Source organism: Panthera pardus, unplaced genomic scaffold, assembly GCF_024362965.1.
Source record: "Panthera pardus isolate Hobbes unplaced genomic scaffold, ASM2436296v1 HiC_scaffold_26, whole genome shotgun sequence".
Taxonomy (NCBI): Eukaryota; Metazoa; Chordata; class Mammalia; order Carnivora; family Felidae; genus Panthera; species Panthera pardus.
In genome coordinates this window covers 3,715,654-3,739,789 of record NW_026526832.1, presented here as the reverse complement: position 1 = coordinate 3,739,789, position 24,136 = coordinate 3,715,654, and the positions used below count along the sequence as shown (strand labels likewise).

The 24,136-nt window shown below is 41.7% G+C and overlaps 1 protein-coding gene across 2 annotated transcripts in view; it reads left to right on the top strand.

Annotated features, from left to right (window-relative positions):
* The first annotated feature begins 1,011 nt into the window (after window positions 1-1,011).
* TTL (tubulin tyrosine ligase) overlaps window positions 1,012-24,136 on the top strand; it is a 37,975-nt gene continuing 14,850 nt past the window's right edge. For both annotated transcript variants that reach the window (XM_019445073.2, XM_019445057.2), the window contains exons 1-5: window positions 1,012-1,289; window positions 4,211-4,289; window positions 14,373-14,605; window positions 22,524-22,659; window positions 23,589-23,858. In XM_019445073.2, the coding sequence (XP_019300618.1) occupies window positions 1,133-1,289; window positions 4,211-4,289; window positions 14,373-14,605; window positions 22,524-22,659; window positions 23,589-23,858 (875 nt within the window). In that variant the 5' untranslated portion in view covers window positions 1,012-1,132. The remainder of the gene's footprint in view (window positions 1,290-4,210; window positions 4,290-14,372; window positions 14,606-22,523; window positions 22,660-23,588; window positions 23,859-24,136) is intronic.

The following is a 24,136-nucleotide window of genomic DNA, read 5'->3' as shown; positions in this document are numbered from 1 at the left end:
TGATTCTCTGGATGGTGTCTTTGGATAAATAAAAGTTATTTTTAAGGTTGTCAATTCATCCGTTTTTTCCTTTACTCCTAAAGATTTTTATGTTCTCTTTAAGATCTTTACCTAGAATAAGATCATAAGATTTTCTCTTTTTTAAGATTTTCTCCCGTTTTCTTTTAAAAGCTTTCTTGCTTTACTTTCACATCTACATGCATCAGATCACAATGAATCTGCAACTGCTTTTGTGAGTGGCAGAAGTCAAGATTAATTTTGTTTTCCAAATGTATATCCATTGACCCAGCTTCATTTATTGAAAAGTCCATCCTTTTTCCCTTTGTACTGCAAAGGAACCTTTGAACCTTTATTATGAACCAAGTGACTACATGTATCAATAGACAGATAGCGTTTCTTTGGTCTGTTTGTCTCTCCTGTGCCCAAAACGTACTCTCTTAATTACCACAGCTTTGTACTTACTTAAATACTGTAACTTTTATAGGTCTTGACATCTGCTAGTGTTGTGTTCCAACTTTCTTCTTCAAGATTGCTTTAGTTATTCTCGGACCTTTGCATTTCTGTATAAATTTTAGAGCTGCCTTGTCCATTTACATTCCGCAGACTTGGGACTGTGCCTTGGAACTTTTCAATTTTACCCATAAAACGTCCCTTCGCAACAGTGGGTGGAAGAGCCGCAGCGACGCGCGCAGAAAGGGATCCTCCGCCGGTACCGCCCCCTGGATGGGACCCGGGACTCAGGGGCACGCGCCCAGTCTCCGGTGTCCCCACGCTGCGCCAAGGCCGCGCTCGCCCCCGCCAGCCCCCGGGCGACCCCCAACCGGGTCCGAGACGCGCTGCGGAGCCGGGGCGCACGAGCCCCCCACCCCCCGGCCCTGGCGGGGGCGGCCGCGCGGCATCACGGGGCGGAGGCGGGGCCGCGCCGGCAGGTGGGCGCGGCCTCCGGGCTGACGCGCGGGCGCCGGGCGCAGCGCCGCCGGGACCCTAGTGGCGCGGGGAGCCGGCGCGGCGGCGGTGGCGGCGGGGGCCGGGACGCGGCGGGCGCCCGGGCGGGTTCCGCGCTGAGCCGCCACCTCGGCCGGCTGGTCTTTGCGGAGGCTGCCCGGGCGGCCCGGGCGCACGGCCCTTCGCCATGTATACCTTCGTGGTGCGCGACGAGAACAGCAGCGTCTACGCCGAGGTCTCGCGGCTGCTGCTCGCCACCGGCCACTGGAAGAGGCTCAGGCGAGACAACCCCAGGTTCAACCTGATGCTGGGCGAGAGGAACCGGCTGCCCTTCGGGAGATTGGGTGAGCGCTTCCCCCTCCCCGCCCTCCCGCTCCTCCCACGGCCCGTTAGCAGCAGCGCTTTTGTCTTAAGGTCATATATCTTCCCCTGCGTCGTTCCCCGGGCAGAGAAAAAATGGATCCATAAAGGTCTAAACCCACCGCTTTGCATGCCTTCCCGTTCCCGAAATCGGATTCGTGGCCGCCGCTGCCTGTGGACAATGGCTGGTGCCTGCAGCCCGGGGGGCTGGGGGGGAGGGGGGGGGGCGTCGGCCGCGCGCTCCCGCACTGCCCCGGCCCGACGCCCCCAAATCGCGCAGGGCCGCGGGGCAGAGCTGGGGCGGGGCAAGGCCCCGCTGAGCCGGCGTCGGACCTCCAGCTGGAGTCCTCTTGCGAATTTTCTGCGCTGAGGATTTCACCGTGACTGGTGTTGACGCGGGAGGGATCCTTGTGTGTGTTGAAAACCCTGCGGATTCAGCTACCGGAAGGCTCAGATCAACTGGGGTTTTGGAAAAGACCTCTGGGTTCCCAAAGCAGGAGCTGCAGAAGTGAGCCAAGCTCGGGCCAGGGCGGAAGGAAGGGTGTCTGATGTAGACCTTTCCTGAGGTTCCCCGAAGTATGTGTTTTCACAGTTGTGTGTTGAATGCAGATTTTGCATGATGGCTTCAACCTGCGTCCCACTTCTCTGCCCTGCTCACCCTGAGAGAGTTACCTTCACTCCCATGGTCGATGCCAGCTTGGCATCATGTCTACATCCATATCCACATCCTCGCCTGTAGGGAGGGGCACGGGAAAGGAGAAGACCGGCAGCTCCCTTCTAGATGACGTAATCCACAAGTTGTGCAGATCACTTCAACTTACATCCCATTGACCTGAACCGTCTCGTGGCCTCTCCTCACTGCGCAGTCATCCCGGAGATGCAGCCTCCGTTCCTTGCCAAAATTCTCCTGGGGCGGGGACCAAACAGATTTGCCAAAGACGGAAGAGGAGGATCGATAATGAGGAAAAGTCATCTCTGTCTTAAAGGGCAATCCAGAGACAGCGGTGTTCTGTGTCCAGCAGAGGACATAGTTTTTAGAAAGAGGTGTGGTCAGAGGGTAGAGAGGCTGAATGAGCAGACTGAAAATAGGCCATTTGGAACTCACTGGCTACTTCCATAGAGCCTTTGGGCGGGGGGTGTGTACAGTTGTAATTTCAGGAATGAAGGGTGTTGTAGCATAGCCTTATCGAAATTTTTTCTTTGGAATGGACTTTTTACTGTTATACAAATTTAGGATGTATGATGAGGACTCCATGGAGGGACTGATTCCAACCCCCAGCAATCTTGGAATACAGGGAATGTGCCTGGAGATTCCCTTTTGTTAAACTGTCTCTCCAGGAAGCCCTCAGCAAAGAGAATACCTTCCCTGAAGGAAGAACTACTTATAGTTGAGAACATATATTTCCTTCTTGCTCTGTCCACATCCCTGCCTGACTGACTTACCTTCCTCTATAGACTGGGCAGTGCCTGGCTATAAAAGCTTAGGGGGAATCCTAATATTCAAAACTGGCAAAAATGTCTCTGTTGGGGCTGAAGCAGGGGTGGTTTTGCATTGCTATGGTGCTCAGGACTGGGGGCAAGGCCAGAAACTTACAGGGTCCAAATCCTAAACAGGTACCACAAAGTCAACAGATGGTAAGAAAACATTTGGTTTTTATGGAAAAGAAAACAGCATCACAACCAAAATGGTTATATGTCTTCACTGTTAGGGATGTTTACTTTTTGCTTCAGTGCATTGTGTGAAACCCAAGGAGATGGCTTATAGAGCCAGATAAAGTCTCAGGAATGCTCTTGCCGTGGGGATGAGAAGGTAGGCGCAGGTGTGAGGCAGGTTCATCAGCAAGTTAGTACCTAAATATTTTTATTTGATTATATGCTGTTCTCAGATGTATCCTTTTTACCTCTGGCATCTTCTACTCAGACTCCCTTTGTTTGGTTTTACTTTTATTTTTGTTGCTGGAAATTGAATGCATTTTGTTAGGAATTTAAACAAATATTAAGGCTTTTGTTTTTGTTTGTATCGTCTCTGCTCTGTTTTATGGAGGAGGGGACATGCAGTAGGACTCATTGAAAATGAGTTTCTCTGTGGGAGATATACAGAAGAAAGTCTTCAGGGCTTCTGATTTTATAGACATGGCTTCTCTACTATCTTCCTTCACCTCTTGTGGCTCTCCCAGAAGCTCACAGAGTTAGACATGCTTGAAGACAGTAATATCCTAGTCCTAGTGCTTCTTTGATGGCTATAGAAAGCAAGGTTAGGGGTGCCAAGGCGTCACTGTTGAAGTCCTACTGTGCTTGGGGTGCCTGGGTGGCTCAGTCAGTTAAGCATGTGACTTCAGCTCAGGTCATGATCTCACGGTTCATGGGTTCGACCCCCACGTCAGGCTCTGTGCTGACAGCTCAGAGCCTGAAGCCTGCTTCAGATTCTATGTCTCCTTTCTGTCTCTCTCTCTCTGCCCCTCCCCAGCTCACGCTCTGTCTCTCTTCCACAAATAGATAAATATTTTTAAAGTGTAAAAAAAAATAAAGTCCTACTATGCAGAGACTACTAAGTCCCTATGTGTGAAGCCAAGAGTGGGGTTTGGGGGGGATCAAAGAGAGGTGAAATAGAAAATACCCTTCCGCCCTAAGAAGAAAAAACAAAGGCAGCAGTGGTGTTCGGCAGACCTAGGATATTGGTATCTCTAATATCCACTCTGGGGAGGGGGAGGGTTTCTGGTTCCATGCTGTGGAAGGGGGTACAGGTGCAGGGCAATGGAATTGTTCCATTTCCACCAACCAGTCTTGAAATGAGAGAAGGAAAAGCTGGGCATGACACAGCTGTTCTCTCTCCTGCGTGCTGGTGCTGACATTGTCGTTTCCCACCTGTCCTCTTTCCCTTCTGAGCCTCCTCTTTCCTTTATAGGTCACGAGCCTGGGCTGATGCAGTTGGTGAATTACTACAGGGGGGCTGACAAACTGTGTCGCAAAGCTTCTTTAGTGAAGTAAGTGTTGAAGAGTCATTTTCAGTCTATTACATAAATGTTTTCAACTTTCATCCTGAAGCCCTTTAGCAAAAATGTGGGATTTTTTTTTCTGGACAAAAATACTTTTGTCTAAAAAGCCAACAATATTAGTTCCGGAGTATCCTCCATGCTACTTTGATTACAGTCTAAAACTTTGCTGTTTGTGCCTGATAAATCCTGTCTCTTAGGTGAGGCTCCCTAGAAGCAGAACGGGAGGCCCAGGTTTCTTATGTGGTGGGTGACTAATGGCAGGGGGGTGGAGGGGTGGAGGTGAAGGCTCTTGGGAGAAACTCATCCAGAAGCAAGGGGTGGGGGGTGCAGACAGCAGGGGAGGAAGCCAAGCAAAGACACGGTTTCAGCCGAAGTCTCTCCTCAGCCTGACTCCATGGAGCTCGGGAATAAATGGTACCTCCCAACTGAGACGAGAGGACCTGGCTTCTGTCCTCTAATACCAGTCAGCCACTGGCTGTTAGGGGAAGTGGAGAATGTAGCTTCCCCTCCATTTCTGGACAGGGGCTAGACCCTGCAGAAGAGGCATACGTGAGCTCTTGGCAGCCAGCTCATAGCAGCCAGGGGTCCCAGAAAGGACACCCAGGCAGGGTATAACAGTATCTGCTGTGTTGCCCACCTCCGAGCAGTGGGGTTATGGCTAGGTGTCATAAGAACGGTCCCATAAGGTAGGGGGAAACAGTATTATACAGGGATTAAGGGGGAGGATTAGCAGCTTGGGTTTTAACCCCAGGTCTCCCTCTCATTAGCTTGGGTGTATTTCCTCATCCCCCCAGGCCTCAGAATCTACCTCATGAGGTGGCTGTGAGGATTAGCTAAGGCGACACATGTCACGTATATGGCACAGTGGTAGTAAGTACTGGACTCTGTGCCTTGGTTTCTCCTTCTGTAAATAAAATGGGGATAATAGTAACCACCTCAGGGTCGTTGTAAGAATTACTTGAGTTCATTTATGCGCTGGCTTTGAATAATGTCTGTCTCATAGTTCACATGACATAAGTAAAAGCTCTTACTACTGTTATTATGCCTGTCACTGCTATTATTGTTATCATTTCAGTAGGAAAGAACTGGGTAGTGCCCCCCCCAATCAGGGTTGTAATAAGTCTCCAGTTTTCTTTCCATGAAGACTAGTGAACATGCGTGTGTAGCCTAACAAATCATTTAGGGAGGAAGACGCCGGAAGATATGACTCAACGCAAATGCTCTTTTCCCCACTCACATTTCACTCTGGGCCCTATCTATTTACTAAGTTGAGTGTTCATGGCATTAGCTTCCCCTTTTTGTCCACACTCATTGGCCCCAGTAACTTATATATCCGGTTCTGTCTGTGATGGATTTTCATGATTCACCATCCACCCCTAAAGGTGAGTGAAGCTTTCTGAATTCCTATTACATATTTACATGTTTAGAACACAAAAGATTATTTCACCAGAACTAAGAGGAGAAGTGGGACATGATTATTTATCCAGATCATTCATTTAAAAAATTTTTTTAAGGTTTATTCAATCTTTTTTCTACTATGACTTTTTTTTTAATCTGAGGATAAAGGGAGAATGTAGCTTTTAGAAGTATGAACAGAGGATGTTGTAAAAATTATGTACGTAACATTCTACATATTTGCATAGTTAGTTATAACGAAGTGGCATGACCACGTGACTGGGGTCCTGATCGGGTCTGAGTAGGTATCTAGATCTCTGTGACCCTGGATGACACCGCTCTAAATCCCAGTGACCCATCTGTCAGTGTGGATGGGGATGATTATACTTGTTCTTTGCCTCTCTGTGACATGTGACATGGTCTGTGATGACACCTTGTAAATGGTGACATGGTTTATGCAGGCTGGGGGTTGTCATTATCCTCATAAGCTTCCTTCATTCTCTTAGGTGGCTGGCAAGGGGTTGTAGTAGTTCCAGGAAGCGATGGTTCCCTTTGTCATTTTGTCTCTCTCCATAATTTTGTATGGCTTCGGAGGGCTCCAAAGAGTAAAAAATGTAATTTCTTCATTTTAATGTAGGGCAGAATGGCAACTCATAGAGGATAACTGGGTTGCCCATTGCCATAGCGGTTAATGTCGCTACACATCATGCGGTTCCAGTCTGTACAAATGAACCTATGGGCCATGTGACTGGGCATCCCTCACAGGGCTTCCTAGAGTCTCGATAGTGTTCTCCACTGGACCCTTGACAGCAAATGCCTTCCTCCTGTTACTTCAGGGACTTTGACAAATTCATCAAGACCCTGTGGCTGTAGTCTCAGAGCCGTGAGTGGCTTTTCTCTCTGACCTAGGTTGAAGGCTTTCTTTTTCTCCTGTGAAGTTTTTCCCCTAATATATATAAATGAGCCTCCATTTGTGATTTCCTTCTAAATGGGTTTCTGAGGGAATGGAACAATTACAAAGGATGCTGTCCAGCAGAAACAGAATGCCAGCCACATGTGTAATTTTAAATTTCCTAGTAGCCACATTAAAATAAATACAAAGAAATAGGTGCAATATATTTTACTGTTTTTAATTGTTAAAATATTTTTATTACAATATCTATAAATTAATCGTTTTGGTACAGTTCTTTAATAATTTAAAAACCTTGATATCCACAGAAATCTATTTGTGTTTTCTACTACTCTCCCTTGAATCCTAACTTCAAACTTGTTTTTATTGGGCTTGGGTATACATACCATGGTAACATTATGAAATGTTTGGTCCATTGTAGAAGCTTGTGTTGACCTTTTTCTGTTTAAACAATTGTTTCAAAAGCTGAGCCTGAAAATATTTTATCCACTACAACAAAAATCACTGCGTTTAGAATTGATGTTACAGCAAATGATCATAGTTTATTTCTCTTTTTTAAGCCAAAATGGAATGTCGGTTTCCTAATTCCTTCATAGTTCCTTCTATCAGATGGTAGATGGAATAATAATTACACAACAACGTATTTCTGACTTCTCCAGCTATTTTATTTGTAAATATAAACACTCTTCGTTCCTTTTTCTTGATATTTTTAGCTGTTGTAAGGAGGTCAGTATTGAGAACAGGTTGGCATTGGACAAATTTTCTTTTTACCTCCTGGTCGAAAAACATTTGAGAGGAAGAATTTTATTTATTTATTTTTTAAATTTTTTTTTAACGTTTTTATTTTATTTTTGAGACAGAGAGAGACAGAGCATGAACGGGGGAGGGAGGGACAGAGAGAGAGGGAGACACAGAATCTGAAGCAGGCTCCAGGCTCTGAGCTGTCAGCACAGAGCCCGACGCGGGGCTCGAACCCACGGACCATGAGATCGTGACCTGAGCCGAAGTTGGACGCTTAACCGACTGAGCCACCCAGGCGCCCCTGAGAGGAAGAATTTTAAAGATTAAATCCATTATTTCATACTCGTTGAAGCAATTCTTACTGTAGCTTATGAGTTGATTGAGTCAACCCTGGGAAATCCTGAATATTTCTTCTCGCTTTTGTGGAACAATGAATTCTGTTCTCTGCCAGAACTGAATGAGAGTGTGGTGAGGCAATGGCAGGGGGCTGGTTGGCCACAACAAGCTTCAAATGAAAACCTGTCTTGCTAGACTGACTGAAGTCCTTGGAGACCTGGCCTTGCTGATTCCAAATTTGACTTGCTTAATTTCCTCAAGGTGATCAGTTCTTTGGTGATAGATTAATATTTTACTTTAATAATATATTTTATTTAACCAGAAAAATCCAAAATAATCAGTTTGATATGTTATTAATATAAAAACAATTAATGAGATATTTTATAGATTTTGTTCTCTTTCTGAGTCTTCAAACTCTGGTGTAAGTTCACATTTTTGGAACATCTTAATCCAGACACTAAATTTTCATCTAAAACCCTTGCTCTGTATTTAGATTTCATGAACATTTATGGTTGAAATGTTGATTTACATACTCAAGTTGTTCCCACGTAAAGTTTTTCAGTAACTCAATGAAAAATCATTTTCCTTTCATAGTTGCAGACACATTGGCAAAACTGGTTCATATTTTTAGAAGAATGACTTGAGTTTTCAGAACTATATCTAAGTTAAATAAATTCATCAACTCTTATGTCAACACGTATTATTAATATCTAATTCAAAAGAGATATTGAATAAAGTGAAAAGAAATTCTAAATTTAGCAATGTCAACAAAAGTGTTCTTAAAACTTTTCTTTAGTTTTTGTAGCCAATTTGCATAATGCTGTCTATTTCAATTTAAATCTTCTACATACTGAGTCATGCTCTTTTTAAATGTTTATTTCTTTATTTTGAGAGAGAGAGAAAGCATGTGCACATGCGCCCATGCACAAGTTGGGGAAGGGCAGAGAGAGCGAGAGAATCCCAAGCAGGCTCCATGCTGTCAAGCACTGCGCCTGAAGCAGGGCTTGATCTTATTAACTGAGATCATGACCTCAGCTGAAATCCAGAGTCAGATGCTTAACCAGCTGAGCCACCAGGCTCTCCTATCCTGAGTCATGTTATAAAAATATGTGAAACCATTATTGTTGGCTGTGTTATGAAATTGGAGCATAAATTCTCACACCTGTCTGGTTAGGTCATAAATAAGATCTTCTTTTCCCTTCCTTGGAGCTTCAACTTTAGCTTGATCGCCTAGAGCGTATATTGATGAGAAGATGTAAATCACACTGCCACTTTTTACCTTTGATTATTGAATAAAATAATTATTGATTTGGGAAGCATTTTCTTTTATTTCAAGAGAATCTGATTTGGAGTTGACAATATAGTGAATCTTTGTAGAACTCCTTTCTCTCAATTAGTGAACACTGGCAAAGAACACAGTATCATTAAATCTATTGTCTTCTGTTTCTTTCAACGGTTCCGTACTGGGGAATCATTGTAGCATTTGCAAGTATATACTAAACCATTTCAACAACTGTATCCCTGATAGTTTTCATAGAGTGGGCTTCAGAAAACTGAGTGCAAGTGTTTCCAATATGTACCATATAGTACAATGAAACACTAAAGGAAGCATCGGTGTATTAAAATCCCAGTAAATCAGATTTCAACCCAACCTAGCTGAAGCACTGTCACAATAGAAATTTTCACATGTAGGTGAGATTCTTCTTTGACAGATGTAAAAGATTTAAAAATACACCACAAGGTTGGTAGTTTTAAGGCTGAAATTTGATATTTTTTCATGTATTTGAAAATTCTTTGAGGGGCGCCTAGATGGCTCAGTCAGTTAGGCGTCTGACTCTTGATTTCAGCTCAGGTTATGATCTCACAATTTGTGAGTTTGAGCCCCGTGTTGGGCTCTGAACTGCCAGCGCAGAGCCTGCTTAGGTTTCTCTCCCCCTCTCTCTCTGCCCATCCCTCACTTGTGCGTGTGTGTGTGTGCTCTTTTGCTCTCTCTCTCAAGATAAATAACTAAATAAACTTATAAAAAATATTGGAAGCAGAACATTCCCAAAATATTCATTGGGCAGCATCTCATGTCACAGAATTCAACTAAAACTGAAGGAAGATATTTAAGATTTTTCCATTTTTGAATCAGTCTTTGATACTATTAGAAAAGTTTTGTATTCCTTGGGCAGTGTTTGTGACTTAGCTAAAGGTTGTTCACTCTTTGTAAAATGTCTTATTTTTACTGTTTTCCTCAAAATATTTCCTCCAGCTGTATTTCTATCTAAAATGGTTTTTTGAGGGCACCTGGGTGGCTCGGTCAGTTGAGCCTCCAACTCTCTTTCTCCTTCTGTCCCTCTCCCCTGCTCACTCTCTCTCTCTAAAATACAAATGTATAAATAAATAAATACACAAACAAACAAATAAATAGAAATGGTTTTCTTTTTTATGCAAGAATCCATGCCATTTTATAACTGACCAAAGTTACAAGTTCAGAGCCTGTTAAAAATATGTTTAAACATTTTTTGTTAGGTATTTAATTCTGATTTCAGCCACAAATTTCAATGATTATTTTTTTTAAGTTTTTATTTAAATTTCAGTTAGCTAGCATACAGTGTAATATTAGCTTCAGGTGTAGAATTTAGTGATTCAAAGCTTTATTACAACACCTGGTGCCATCGTGACAAGTGCGTTCCTTAATCCCCATCCCCCACCCACCTCCCCTCTGGTAACCACCAGTTTGTTCTCTATAGTTAAAAGTCTGTTTTTTGTTGTTGTTGTTGTTTTTAATTTTTTTAACGTTTATTTATTTTTGAGACAGAGAGAGACAGAGCATGAATGGGGGAGGGTCAGAGAGAGGGAGACACAGAATCCGAAACAGGCTCCAGGCTCTGAGCTGTCAGCACAGAGCCCGACGCGGGGCTCGAACCCACGGACAGCGAGATCATGACCTGAGCCGAAATCGGCCGCCTAACCGACTGAGCCACCCAGGCGCCCCAAAAGTCTGTTTTTTGGTTTGCTCCCCCCACCCATTTTCTTATGGTTGAGTGGAAACTGCTTATGAAATTCATTACATTATGTATTTTCTGAAAATGTCTCCTTTGTAACTCTGTTATAGCAAGTTGCAGTTGCCATTTATTGTGAAATTTCTGTCATAGCTTCTGCCAGTTCTTTTTTTTTTTTTTTTTTTGTCCCCCCCATTACTGTCCTGGTCATAGTTCTAGCTTTGGCATCCCCACTCAATTCTGCATCAGTCTTTGATTAAAAAGATAAGAATCAAGGGGCACCTGGTGGCCCAGTTGGTTAAGCATCCAACTTCGGCTCAGGTTCCTGGGTTCGAGCCCTGCACAGGGCTCTGTGCTGACAGCTTTCAGCCTGGAGCCTGGTTCAGATTGTTTCCTTCTCTCTCTGTCCCTCCCCCACTAATGCTCTGTCTCTCTCTGTCTCCCAAAATTCAATAAACATTAAAAAATTTTTTTAAATGAGAATCAAAAACTGAGAGAAGAAATTTCTTCCTCTATCAAAGCCATGGTAAATAACTGTCTGGGGTACACCAGGAATATGCTGGAGGCTGTGCTTATGAAGTCACTCGTCAGGTTAAGAGCAGATGGAATTGTAGCAATGAAGGTGTGAATGATACACAAACTCAAAGGGAATAAAACTATCACATTAACTTTACAAAAAAAAATTTGGCATTGGTAGTATGCCTCTGTTTTAAATTTAAAATTTTTTCTCTCCTTGTTTTTTAGTTAGATACATAGTTACATTTCACAGTAGCTGCCAGTTACGATTTACATAGTTATCATTGTAACTCGTGCTGTCCGCATAATAAGCACGTTATGATGCTTCATCAATGGATGGGGGATAAAGTCACTTGAACTGAATCAATCTATTGTCGCAGAGTAGAACAGTGACATGTTTATGTCAGCTACTAGGAGCAACACATGGCCTGATGTGCCTGCTGCAGGACCGGAGAAATATCTGAGGTCGTGCAATGGTTAATGTCATCCAACCAACAGAGTGAAGTTGTGAATAATGGGAGAATACAACGCTTCGGTTTTTACATTAAAACTAAACAAAGTTTAAAATTCAGTTCCCGTGTCACATTGGCCAGATTTCAAGTACTCAGAGGCCACGTGTGGCTAGTGGCCGCTGTTTGGCCAGGGTAGATAGAGTTGAATATTCAGTGAGTTAGAAATTTATTGATTTTTGTTCCTTTGAATTCAAGTAACTTTCAAATTCTGTTGCCTTTGGCTTAAAAATAATTTTACTTTAGGGGCACCTGGGTGGCTGAGTCAGGTAAGCGTCCCACTTCAGCTCAGGTCATAATCTCACAGTTCACAAGTTTGAACCCCACGTTGGGCTCTGTGCTGACAGCTCAGAGCCTGGACCCTGTTTCAGATTCTGTGTCTCCCTCTCTCTCTCTCTCCCTCCCCCGTTCATGCTCTTTCAAAAGTAAATAAAAACATTTAAAAATTCTGAAAAAATAATTTTACTTTAAATCTCTGTTGAAAATTTCATTATTTCTGCTGTTTGCTCATAGATTGATTTTGCACGTGGATCTTTTTTTTTTTTTTTTTTAATGTTAATTTCTTTAAAAGAGAGTGAGAGAGAGAGAGCCTGCCAGGATGAGCAGGGGAGAGGCAGAGAGAGAGAAGGAGAGAGGGAATCCCAAGCATGCTCTGTGCTCTCAGCACAGAGTCTGACATGGGGCATGATCTCACGAACCATGAGGTCATGACCTGAGCTGAAATCAAGTTGGATGCTTAACCAACTGAGCCACCCAGGTGCCCCTTGCTGGTGGATCTTAACACAGGCTTAACATTAATAGTTCTGTTCTAGATAGTGAAGGGAGTGCACCTTAGGGAAGGCCTGCAGATCTTTGTGTGCGTTCCTTCCTGCCTCTGATTCCTGGGAAGTAAGAGTAAGTTTCGAGTGAGGACTGGGAGTTTGGAGCTTGCATAGTACCTATTTCTTACTACCTTTATGATCTTTGGAAATTTACTTCTCGGTTGGAGCCAGTGCCTCATCTATGAAATGGGATGCTAGTGCTTTCCCCGTTGGGGGTCTGATTGGAGAGTAAATGAAATGGGAGGCCCTTAGTAAGCCCTTGTGTTTATTAAGTGCCTTGCTCATGGCCTGACTTTATCTTCTGTCATGTTATGTTGTTTTGGGGTCAGGAGGTGTTTTTAGTTATGATCACTGGAGTCCTGTGCCCCATTATTCTGTGCCTCCTTTATTCTGGGGTGTCTGGGTGGCTCAGTCAGTTAAGCGTCTGACTCTTGGATTTTGGCTCAGGTCATGATCTCACAATTCATGAGTTCAAGCCCCAGGTCAGGGATATTCATTCTCTCTCTCTCCCTCTCTCCCCCACCCATCCCCTATTCTCTCTCTCTCTCTCAAAATAAATAAGTAAACATTAAAAAAAGATAGATTCCTCCTTTATTCTAATAGTCATTGAAGCCAGGTTGAGCTAAAAACAAGCAATGAACTAAACAGATAATTGGATTCCTTTTTTAAATATATTTTTTAACATTTTTATTTATTTTTGAGAGACATAGAGAGAGCGTGAGCAGGGGAAGGGCAGAGAGGGGAGACACAGAATCCAAAGCAGGCTCCAGGCCCTAAGCTGTCAGCACAGAGCCTGACACGGGGCTTGAACCCACACAACTGTGAGATCATGACCTGAGCCGAAGTTGGATGCTTAACTGACTGAGCCACCCAGGTGCCCCGGATAACTCAGATTCCTAAGCAGTGGCCTTTGTTCTTCAGAGAGTTGGGCCAAGATAGTATTTTTTCTAGTAAATACTAGAATATAGTTTCCTAAATTCTCTACTTTGTTTTTTTAGCATAAGTTTAGCCTAACCACAATGTAAATGTTGAAAAAGTATGGTTTCAGACTTACTTCCAGTTTCCTTAGGGATGCATTTTTTAAATTTATGTATTTATGTATGTATGTATGTATGTTTATTTATTTTTGAGAGAGAGAGAGAGACAGAGTGCGAGCAGGGGAGGAGCAGAGAGACGGAGACAGAATGAAGCAAGCTCCAGGCTCTGAGCTGTCAGCACAGAGCCCGACGTCGGGCTCGAACCCACGGACCGTAAGATCATGACCTGAGCCGAAGTCAGACGCTTCACCAACTATGCCACCCAGGCACCCCTAGAGATGCATTTTAAAAACAGCTGAAGTTCTGAGGGCGCCTTCTTGGCTCATTCAGTTAAGCGTCTGATTCTTGGTTTCCACTCAGGTCATGATCTTGAGGTTTCATGACTTTGAGCCCTGTGTCAGTCTTTGTGCTGGCAGCGTGGAGCCTGCTTGGGATTCTCTCTCCCTCCCTGCCCGTCCCCTACTCACACTGTTTCTTGTCTCTCTCAAAATAAATAAATAAACTTTAAAAAAGTGAAAGATAACCTAGTTAAATACTGCTTTTAAAGTAAACAAATAAAAGGAGCTAAAGTTCTAGACATTAAGCTCCTGTGTAACTATTTGGAACACGCCTTAAGGGCTGCAGGTAGTAGCTGTGTGCTGCCCAATAGTGTCTCACGGGTCTGCTCAGGGAGGCCAAGAGCAGAGTGGGATAAAGAAACCAGCTCCTGGCTCTGGTGTTGCCCTGCCTCCTGACAAGCTCTGGGGGAAAGCACTGGCTTTTCTGAATGGAGTGGCAGGGTGTACTAAGAAGGGAGACTGACCCTCTGTCATCTGTCAGGCTAATCAAGACGAGCCCAGACCTGGCTGAGTCCTGCACATGGTTTCCAGAGTCCTATGTGATTTACCCAACTAATCTCAAGACCCCAGTTGCCCCAGCACAGAATGGAATCCACCCACCGATCCATAGCTCAAGGACAGATGAAAGGGAATTCTTCCTGGCTTCTTACAACAGAAAGAAGGAAGAGGGAGAAGGCAATGTTTGGATTGCAAAGTCATCAGCTGGTGCCAAAGGTGAGTTGGCATTGCTGTTCCCTTCTTTCTTTCCTGTAGGTTCCTATGTGCTTTGTTCTATTGTGCAGTAGAATTCAATGATATCTTTAGGTGAATGACTGTTCTAATCTGAATGCTCAAGGGTGGAGACCATGTCTAGTTACATAGTTTTAAATATTTATCTAGGTACTGATGACTTCTAAATGTATACCTCCAGCCAAAATATTTCCCTTTACGCTCCAGATCCAGTGTGGAGGGCATTTCAAATGTAACATGTCTGATACAGAACTCTTCATTTCCTGCCCAACTTAACCCACCCCAGCCTACCCCTCTTTTCAGTCTTCCCACATAGTATGTGATCCCACTCCTCACCTAGTCTCCGAAGCCCCAAACCTAGGATTCCTCCTTTATTGCTCTTTTCTTTATAATCCATACCTAATGCATCAGCCAGTCTTGTTAGCTCTACCTTCAGAGCACATTCTGAATTAGACTTTTTCTTGCCATTTCTACTGCTCTTACTTGAAGTTAAAACTGTTATTGTCTCTGGTCTGTGTAACTGCTGTGCCTGCTCCCAGCCAGTTCTCCTCTAAGAGAGAGTGGTATCTAAAAACACAAATCTAATCATTTTACTCCCTGCTCAAGACTGACCAGCTGGCTTCCCAATGCAGTTCAGATAAGCTCCAGATTGCTGATGGTAGCCGACACCATTTGACATTTGCTTGTATCTCTGGTCCCATCTCTGTTCTTTGCCTCGTTTGCTGTTCTATAACCATGCCTGCCTAGAGTCCTACAAATACTCTAAATTTGTCTGTGTATCTTGAATGTGCTTATCGATTATTTTCTATTTCTTTCAGCTCAAATGTTACCTTGTCAGAGAAGCCTTTTTTTTTTCTAAAATAGCTTTTATGTCCATTGCTCTCTGTCCTTTGCCTTGCTTTATTTTTTTATCCTTGTACTAACCTCTCCCCAGCACTATATTACATATCTGTTTATCTGCTCGTCTCCTCTATCCTACCGTAAGCTCCATGTAAACACAGACATTCTGTCTTGTTCATCTCTGTACCCTCCCCAGAGGCACTCAGTAAATATGTGTTGAATGAATGCATAGAAGGAATGAGATTTAGAATATTGACTCAGGCTCAAAATACAGGCTGTTCCCAATGTAATGAACACATAAACACAGTCTATCTCTGTAGCTACCATCATATGCTCCTTTTAAAACCATTCCATTTTGAACTTAATTCTTCTTTTATTGCCTTGGAAGACCATCTGGCCATTGGTATTCATTTCTATTCCCGGTCCAGTGGACCTCACCTTCTTTTCCACCAACCATGAGACAGGAGGGCATCACCTGGAATCTCCTGAAAGTGGGAGAGTTGGACTCTTGCCACGAGCCAGGTACCTCACCTACTTCTCTCTCCCCTCTTGTGACCTCTTCTCAAATACCAATCCTAGTAGCTTGGTTCTAATGATAAATGGGGAAATTGGAAGAGGAAATAGACATTTGCAGTACTCCATACTCCTTCTGTGGATTTGGGCTTGAGTCATAATGGCCATTGTAAGGATATCCTGTATCATGGAGCCTTAGCTGGAGTGAGAACCAGGAGTAAGGCAGGGCCTTTGGCGAAGGACATGTCAGGTCATGGCAGTGATCCTACCTGGGTGGTACCTGGACCCTCACCAAGACAAGACATGGAGTCGTGGTCAGCATCAGGGAGTGGTAAAAAGAGAATAGAATGCCAAACAAAGAAGAAATTTTGCTTGAGAAGTTGAGATAAGTGGTATGCATTTGTTTTGTTTGGTAACTACAAAATTAAACCATTAGGATGAATGAATGTCTTATATTCTTGTTAAACAAATATTGAGTATGTATCAGATGCTGGGAATAGTTGACTCAACCTTCACACTATATCCAGTATGAAGACCTCCTGTTCACCACCCCACCACACATTTTGCATTGTAGCCACCTTCACCACTCACCTGGAGCATTGCTCCCTGTCCTCCTGCCCTTGGCCGCTCTCCAGAGTCTACACATAGTACAGCAGACCCAGATCCTATTAAAGCACAGGCAGTCCCTGTCACATCTGTGTTCAGTGCTGTCTCCCTGGTGCCGGGGCAGCACCTGGAACCCAGCAAAAGTTCAATATCTGTATTGAGTGATGAATGAACAAACGAATGAAGTCATGAGTGTTTGGAGATACAGTGATGATAAAATAGACCTGATCTCTTGCCCTCATGGACCCAATGGAGTAGCAGGCCAGAGATGCATCTATTTCTAGATAAATAGTTGAGATGAGAACAAAGAAGAAAAAAGACTATCACCTTGAAACTTCTTAAAGAATTCCAGGGGCGCCTGGGTGGCTCAGTTGGTTAAGTGTCCGACTTCAACTCAGGTCACAATCTCGCGGTCTGTGAGTTCGAGCCCCGTGTCGGGCTCTGGGCTGATGGCTCGGAGCCTGGAGCCTGCTTCCAATTCTGTGTCTCCCTCTCTCTCTGCCCCTCCCCTGTTCATGCTCTGTCTCTCTCTGTCTCAAAAATAAATAAACGTTAAAAAAAAAAATAATACAGTTAATGAAACATGGAAACATGCTACACTGGTATCCAACACTTACAAAATAAATGTAGATTTTATGTAACATTTTATACCTATAAAATAAAAACCTTCAGTCATACTGTTGCTGAAAGTTTGTTATGAACTGCTTCCTCTTAGTGGTGATACACAGACTTTTGAAAAAGTAATAAGATAATACAGAGGAAGAGCCATAAAGAATGCATAGGCTTTGGCCCACTAATCTCATTCCCAAAAACTTAACTTCAGGAAAATACTTTAAAAGAAACAAGAGTGATTTATTATGTGACCTGTAATAGCAAAGTGTTACTTAGAAACAATCCCAGTGTCCAACAATCAGCAAATAAATGTGTAATTTTTTATATCCACACAATGGGATATTTTTTCAGCTACTGATGTAATTGTGATGTTAATGTAGAAACAGTGAAAGTATTGACAATATTAAGTGAAAAAAATTGACAGTTTAAGGCGAGTTCACTGTGATTGAGCCAGTCTTTACTCTTATGGAAAGGAAAGTAATATTAAAAGATAAAAATAATTAGGAAGTAAGACTATAGGTAACTTTTCTATTTCACTTTAATGCCATGTTTTTTGCAATGATAATAGTTTTTAAAGTTATCAAAATGTATCTTTCTACCTTCTTCCTTTATTTTCCCCACCTATCAGCATTAGGTATATTCCTTTTTCAATAAGAAATAATTTACATAAGGAATAGCATAAGGAAAACAAAGTTGGAACAGATAGAAGGGAATGTGAGCAGATTATGGAGAGCAAGGCATCAAAGGTGATACAGTTTCAGGGCATTAGTAGGAGGGGGTGTTTTAGGATAACGATTTTAGAAGAAGTGAAGAGACTAAGTTCTATACTAAAAAACTGGCAAGTGGAAATAAAGAGGAACCAGGATATCTGAGTATGGTTCCTGAGGGAGATGAAACAGAAAGAAATTACAAAACAACTGTGAAAGAGGTCAGAAAGGACCTAAATAAGTGGACAGATATACCATGTTCATGGATTGCAAAGTTCAACATAGTAAAGATGTCAGTTTACCCTAAATTGATCTGTAGATTTAATATGATTGCTATGATTGCTATCAAGACCTCAGCCAGGTTTTTGTGTATCCATAAAGCTTCTTCTAAAATTCATATGGAAAAGCACAAGGCTTAGAGTAGCTTAAATGATTTTGAAAAAGAAGAATCGAATGGGAAGAGTCATTGTGTCTGGTATTAAAGCATACTATATGGCTACAGAAATCACTACACTGTGGTATTGGTGAGGGGACAGAAACATGAATCTGTGGAAGAGCGAACTCAGAAATAAACCCCACATATATGCCCTCCTCATTTTTTTATTTAAAACATTTTTGGAATGTTTTATTTATTTTTGAAACAGAGAGACAGAGCATGAGTGGAGGAGGGGCAGAGAGCAGGGGAAGAGACACAGAATCTGAAGCAGGCTCCAGGCTCTGAGCTGTCATCAAAGAGCCTGATGTGGGGCTCAAACCCTCGAACCATGAAATCATGACCTGAGCTGAAGTTGGACGCTTAACCACGCCCCAAGCCCACCTCATTTTTAACAAAGGTGCAAAAGCAGTTCCATAGAGGAAGGATAGACTTTTCAACAAATGGTGCCGGAGCAGATGGATATCCCTAGACAAAAAACAATGAACTTCCACCTTAACCTCACACCTTACACAAAAACTAATGCAAAATGGATTTGTGGACTTAAATATAAAGTATAGAACTATAAATTTTTTTTTCAGGAAAATAAATAGGAGATAGGGCTGGGCAAAGAGTTCTTAATCTTGATATCACATATATGACCAAAAAAGTAAAAGTTGATAAGTTAAATCTCAACAAACTGAGGTTGTTTAGCTCTGTGAAGGCCCTATTAAAGAGGATGAAATACAAGCTATAGGCTTGGAGAAGGTATCTTCAAACCACATATCTGACAAAGGATATATCTAGAGTATATAAATGACTTTTAAAACTCAGCAGTTAAAAAAATAAAAAGAATCCAATTAGAAAATAGGCGAAAGAAACTGACAGAATGGGAGAGGATATTTGCAAATGACGTATCAGATAAAGGGTTAGTATCCAAAATCTATAAAAAAGTTATCAAACTCAACACCCAAAAAACAAATAATCCAGTGAAGAAATGGGCAAAAGACATGAATAGACACTTCTCCCAGGAAGACATCCAGATGGCCAACTGACACATGAAAAAATGCTCAACATCACTCATCATCAGGGAAATACAAATCAAAACCACAATGAGATACCACCTTACACCTGTCAGAATGGCTAACATTAACAACTCAGGCAACAACAGATGTTGGTGAGGATACAGAGAAAGAGGATTTCTTTTGCATTGTTGGTGGGAATGCAAGCTGGTGCAGCCGCTCTGGAAAACAGTATGGAGGTTCCTCAAAAAACTAAAATAGGACTACCCTACCACCCAGCAATTGCACTACTAGCCATTTATCCATGGGATACAGGTGTGCTGTTTTGAAGGGACACATGCACCCCCACGTTTATAGCAGCACTATCAACAATAGCCAAAGTATGGAAAGAGCCCAAATGTCTATCAATGGATGAATGGATAAAGATGATGTGGTGTGTGTGTGTGTATATATATATATATATATATATATATATATATATACACACACAATATATATATATATACATACACACACAATGGAGTATTACTCAGCAATCAAAAAGAATGAAATCTTGCCATTTGTGCCTATGTGGATGGAACTGGAGGGTATTATGCTAAATGGAATTAGTCAGAGAAAGACAAAAATGATATGCCTTCACTCATATGAGGACTTTAAGAGACAAAACAGATGAACATAGGGAAGGGAAACAAAAATAATATAAAAACAGGGAGGGGGACAAAACAGAAGAGACTCATAAATATGGAGAACAAACTGAGGGTTGCTGGAGGGGTTGTGGGAGGGGGGATGGGCTAAATGGGGAAGGGCACTAAGGAATCTACTCCTGAAATCATTGTTGCACTATATGCTAACTAATTTGGGTATAAATTAAAAAAAATAAAATTAAAATAAATAAAATAGGCAAAAGACATGAGAATGCATACCATTGAAAGGCTCTGCAGATAAAACATTACAAATGAAAAGATTTTCAATATTATTAACCATTAGGGAAATGCAAATTAAAACCACAACAGTCCTATTAAAATGACTAAAATAAATGGTAATGACAGCAAATGCTGCAAGGGTCAGGAGAAACTAGACCAATCACACAGTGCTGGTGGGAATGTAAAATGGTACAGCCACTATGGAAAAAAGTTTGGCGATTTCTTGTAAAACTAAACCTGTAACAACCATATAACCTAGCAATTGCACACACTTGGGCATTTGTCCCAGAAAAATTAAAAGTTGGGGTGCCTGCCTGGCTCACTTGGTGGAGTGTGTGACTCTTGATCTCAGGGTTGTGAGTTTGAACCCTACATTGGGTGTGGAGCCTACTTAAAGAAAGAAAGAAAAGAAAGAAAGAGAAAGAAAAAGAAAAACTCACATCCATGCAAAAATCTATACATGATTGTTCATAGCAGCTTTATTTGTAATAGCCCCAAATTGGAAACAACTCAGATTCCTTCAGAAGCTGAATGATTAAAAAAAAAAAAAAAAAAAAAAAGCTGAAGGATTAAGCCAACTGTGGTGAATTGATACCTTGCAATATTACTCAGTAATAAAAGGGAATGAACTATTGATACATGCAGCAACTTAGATGCATCTCCAGGGAATGATGCTGAATGAAAGAAACCAATCCCCAGAGATCCCATACTGTATAATCGTATTTATATGAAATTATTGAAAAGACAAAATTATGGAAATGGAGAACAGATTAGTAGTTGTCAGGAGGGTGTTATGGGGAAGGAAGTAGTTGTAACAACACTGAGGGATCCATGCAATAATGGATCCAGAATGTGGATCTATATCCTGTATCCAGAATGTGTAAAGAACTCAGATAAGAGTAAAAAAAAACAAAAACAACCTAATTAACAAAAGAGCAAAGAAACGAAACAGACATTTCTCCAAAGAAGATATACAAATGGCCAATAAGCACATGAAAACACGTTCAATGTTGTTAGTCATTAGGGAAATGCAAATCAAAACTGCGATGAGATACCACTTCATACGCACTAGGATGGCTATAATCAAGAAGACAGAAAGTGTTAGCAAGGATGTGACAAAATTGAAATACTCATATATTGCTATTGAGGATGTAAAATGACATGGACGTTTTGGAAAATAGTTTGGCAGTTTCTCAAAAAGTTAAACATAGAGTTACCATATGACCTGACTGTTCACTCCTAGGTATATTCATGAAAGAATTGAAACCATGTCCACACAAAAACTTCTATGAAGATCTTCATAACAGCATTATTTATAAGTACCAGACAACAATGGAAAAAACTCAAATGTCCATCAGTTGATGAATGGATGAACAAAAATGCTATATCCATACAATGGAATATTACCAAGTCCTGGAAAGGAAGAATGAAGTAGTGGTACATGTTACAATATGGATGAATCTTGAAGACATTATGCTAAGTGAAGAAGCCAGACACAAAGGCCACATATCTTATGATTCCATTTATATGAATCATCTAGACTAAGCAAATCCATAGAGACATCAAGTATATTAGTGGTTGTCAGAGAATAGGGTAAGGAAGGAATGCGAAGTGACTGCTAATGGACATGGGTTTTTGGGGGGAGGTGATGAAAATGTTCTGAAATTGTTAGTGATGGTTGTAAATCTCTTGGATATATGAAAAACCATTGAATTGTATACATTAAAAGGGCAAATCTTATAGTATGTAATATGCATCTCAATACAACTGTTGAAAAGGACATTTATTTAATGTTGATAGACACTTTACACGTATATAATTGTTCCTATTACAATGCTATAGGGAATTGACTTGTACAAGTGTGTTTATGCTCTAACCTTCTGGATATTTCTATAAGCTGTAGAGTGAGAGGTGGGTTTATTAAAGTTTTGATCATGGTAGCTAGTGACCAACAGTAGAGTGGCATTTATTTAAGATGCTTGGATGTTTTGAATGTCTGTAAAAATGGAAATTTCATGGTTGGAGCCTGTCAAAGTAGTTAGTGTTCATGGTCCTATGTGGAGAAGGAAGTAGATAGCCCTGGTGCCCTTATGGGCAGAGGGGAGAGTGTGAGAGACTTGGGGGACTGAAGGGATGGAGGAGGAAGAGTGCGAAGGCCAGTAGAAGCCTCCTTCAAGTTTTCTCCCAGTATCTCCCCGCTGGCTTTGTAGAGAGCTTTAACTCTTGGGATGAACTTGATTGATTTCTGTTACAATTTTGCCCTGTTAGGTGAAGGCATCCTCATCTCCTCGGAGGCTTCAGAACTTCTGGATTTCATTGACAACCAGGGTCAGGTGCATGTGATCCAGAAATACCTTGAGCACCCTCTGCTTCTGGAGCCAGGTCACCGCAAATTTGACATTCGGTAATGCATCAGTGTCTGGAGTTTTTGTTAGTGAGGTGAAAAAAATGCAGGGGTGGGTGATGAGGAGGGTAACATGGAATGTAAGGAAGTATTTGACCATGTTTCATAAGTAGCCAAAATTGAGCACAGCTTAATGGAACTCAGGTTCTGTACCTAATTTTCTGTTTTTCCTTTAGTATTTCTCTTTTCTTTGTAGAAAATGTTGCTAAAATTATGGATTTCTCTTTTCTGTATGTTTTCTTTAATCAAAATGACTTGTGGCTCCAAAGAAGAGAGTCTAAATGTATGGGGCTTGCTTATGGACGAAGCTGTGAGATGTACATACAACTCATAATTAAGACACAACAAAATAATAATGTTCTTACTTCATTATTTGTGTCCTATTTTTTAAGAATTTCATAAACACACCTTAGGTTTTTGGATTTTAACTTTCTGAGCAACGGGCCTGGCATAGAGTAAGAGGTTGTATCGTGCTTTCTAAACAGCCCTGTCCCCAGCCTTCCTGTGACCTTGCTGACATTTCCTCATTGAGGACTCTGTCTTCTTGATGCCTTTGTAATGACTTGCTGCTTCTTCAACACCAATCCTGTGTCAGATCAGCTTCAGAGTGAACAGTCTTCTTCTTAAGATTACTAATAGAGCAAACATGGCAAATGGAGATTTCATGGATAAACCTTAGGACCCAGCCCATCTGGATCTCTTTAAAATGCTGTATCTTTTGAACTGATCAAAGTCTTCTTGTCATTTATGTCATAATCTGCTCTCTTAGCTAATAGCAGATTCATAATCTGCTATCTTTGCTATGGCTTTCCTGATATAATTTTAGAATCTACCTCCTTCCTCTACATCCCTCCAAAAAAGGTAAGGAATGGGGATGATATATATACTGTGGAGAAACTTTGAATAAAATTGTTCTCATTGACTTGCAGAAGCTGGGTCTTAGTGGATCATCAGTATAATATCTACCTCTACAAAGAGGGTGTGCTTCGGACTGCTTCAGAACCATATCATGTTGATAATTTCCAAGACAAAACCTGCCATTTGACCAATCACTGCATTCAGAAGGAATACTCAAAGAACTATGGAAAGTACGAAGAAGGGAATGAAATGTTCTTTGAGGAGTTCAATAAGTACCTAATAAGTGCTTTGAACATTACGCTGGAGAGTAGTATCTTGCTACAAATTAAACATATAATAAGGTAACTGAATTGTATCTTTTTTGGTTGTGTGTCTTGAAGAAGCTTTGGAAAGTTTGTGCCTTTCAAGGAATTATTCCATTTAAGCTCTCTAATTTAAGGACAAAAGTTATTTGTAATATTCCTTTATTATCCCTTCAGTATCTGTAGGAACTGTAATGATGTCACTGTTTGCACTCTTTATATTGGTATCTTCTATTTTACCTCTATTGGCTAGAGGTCTATCAGTGTTATCTTTTTAAAAAGTCACCTTTTGGCTTTATTGATTTTCTCTATTGTTT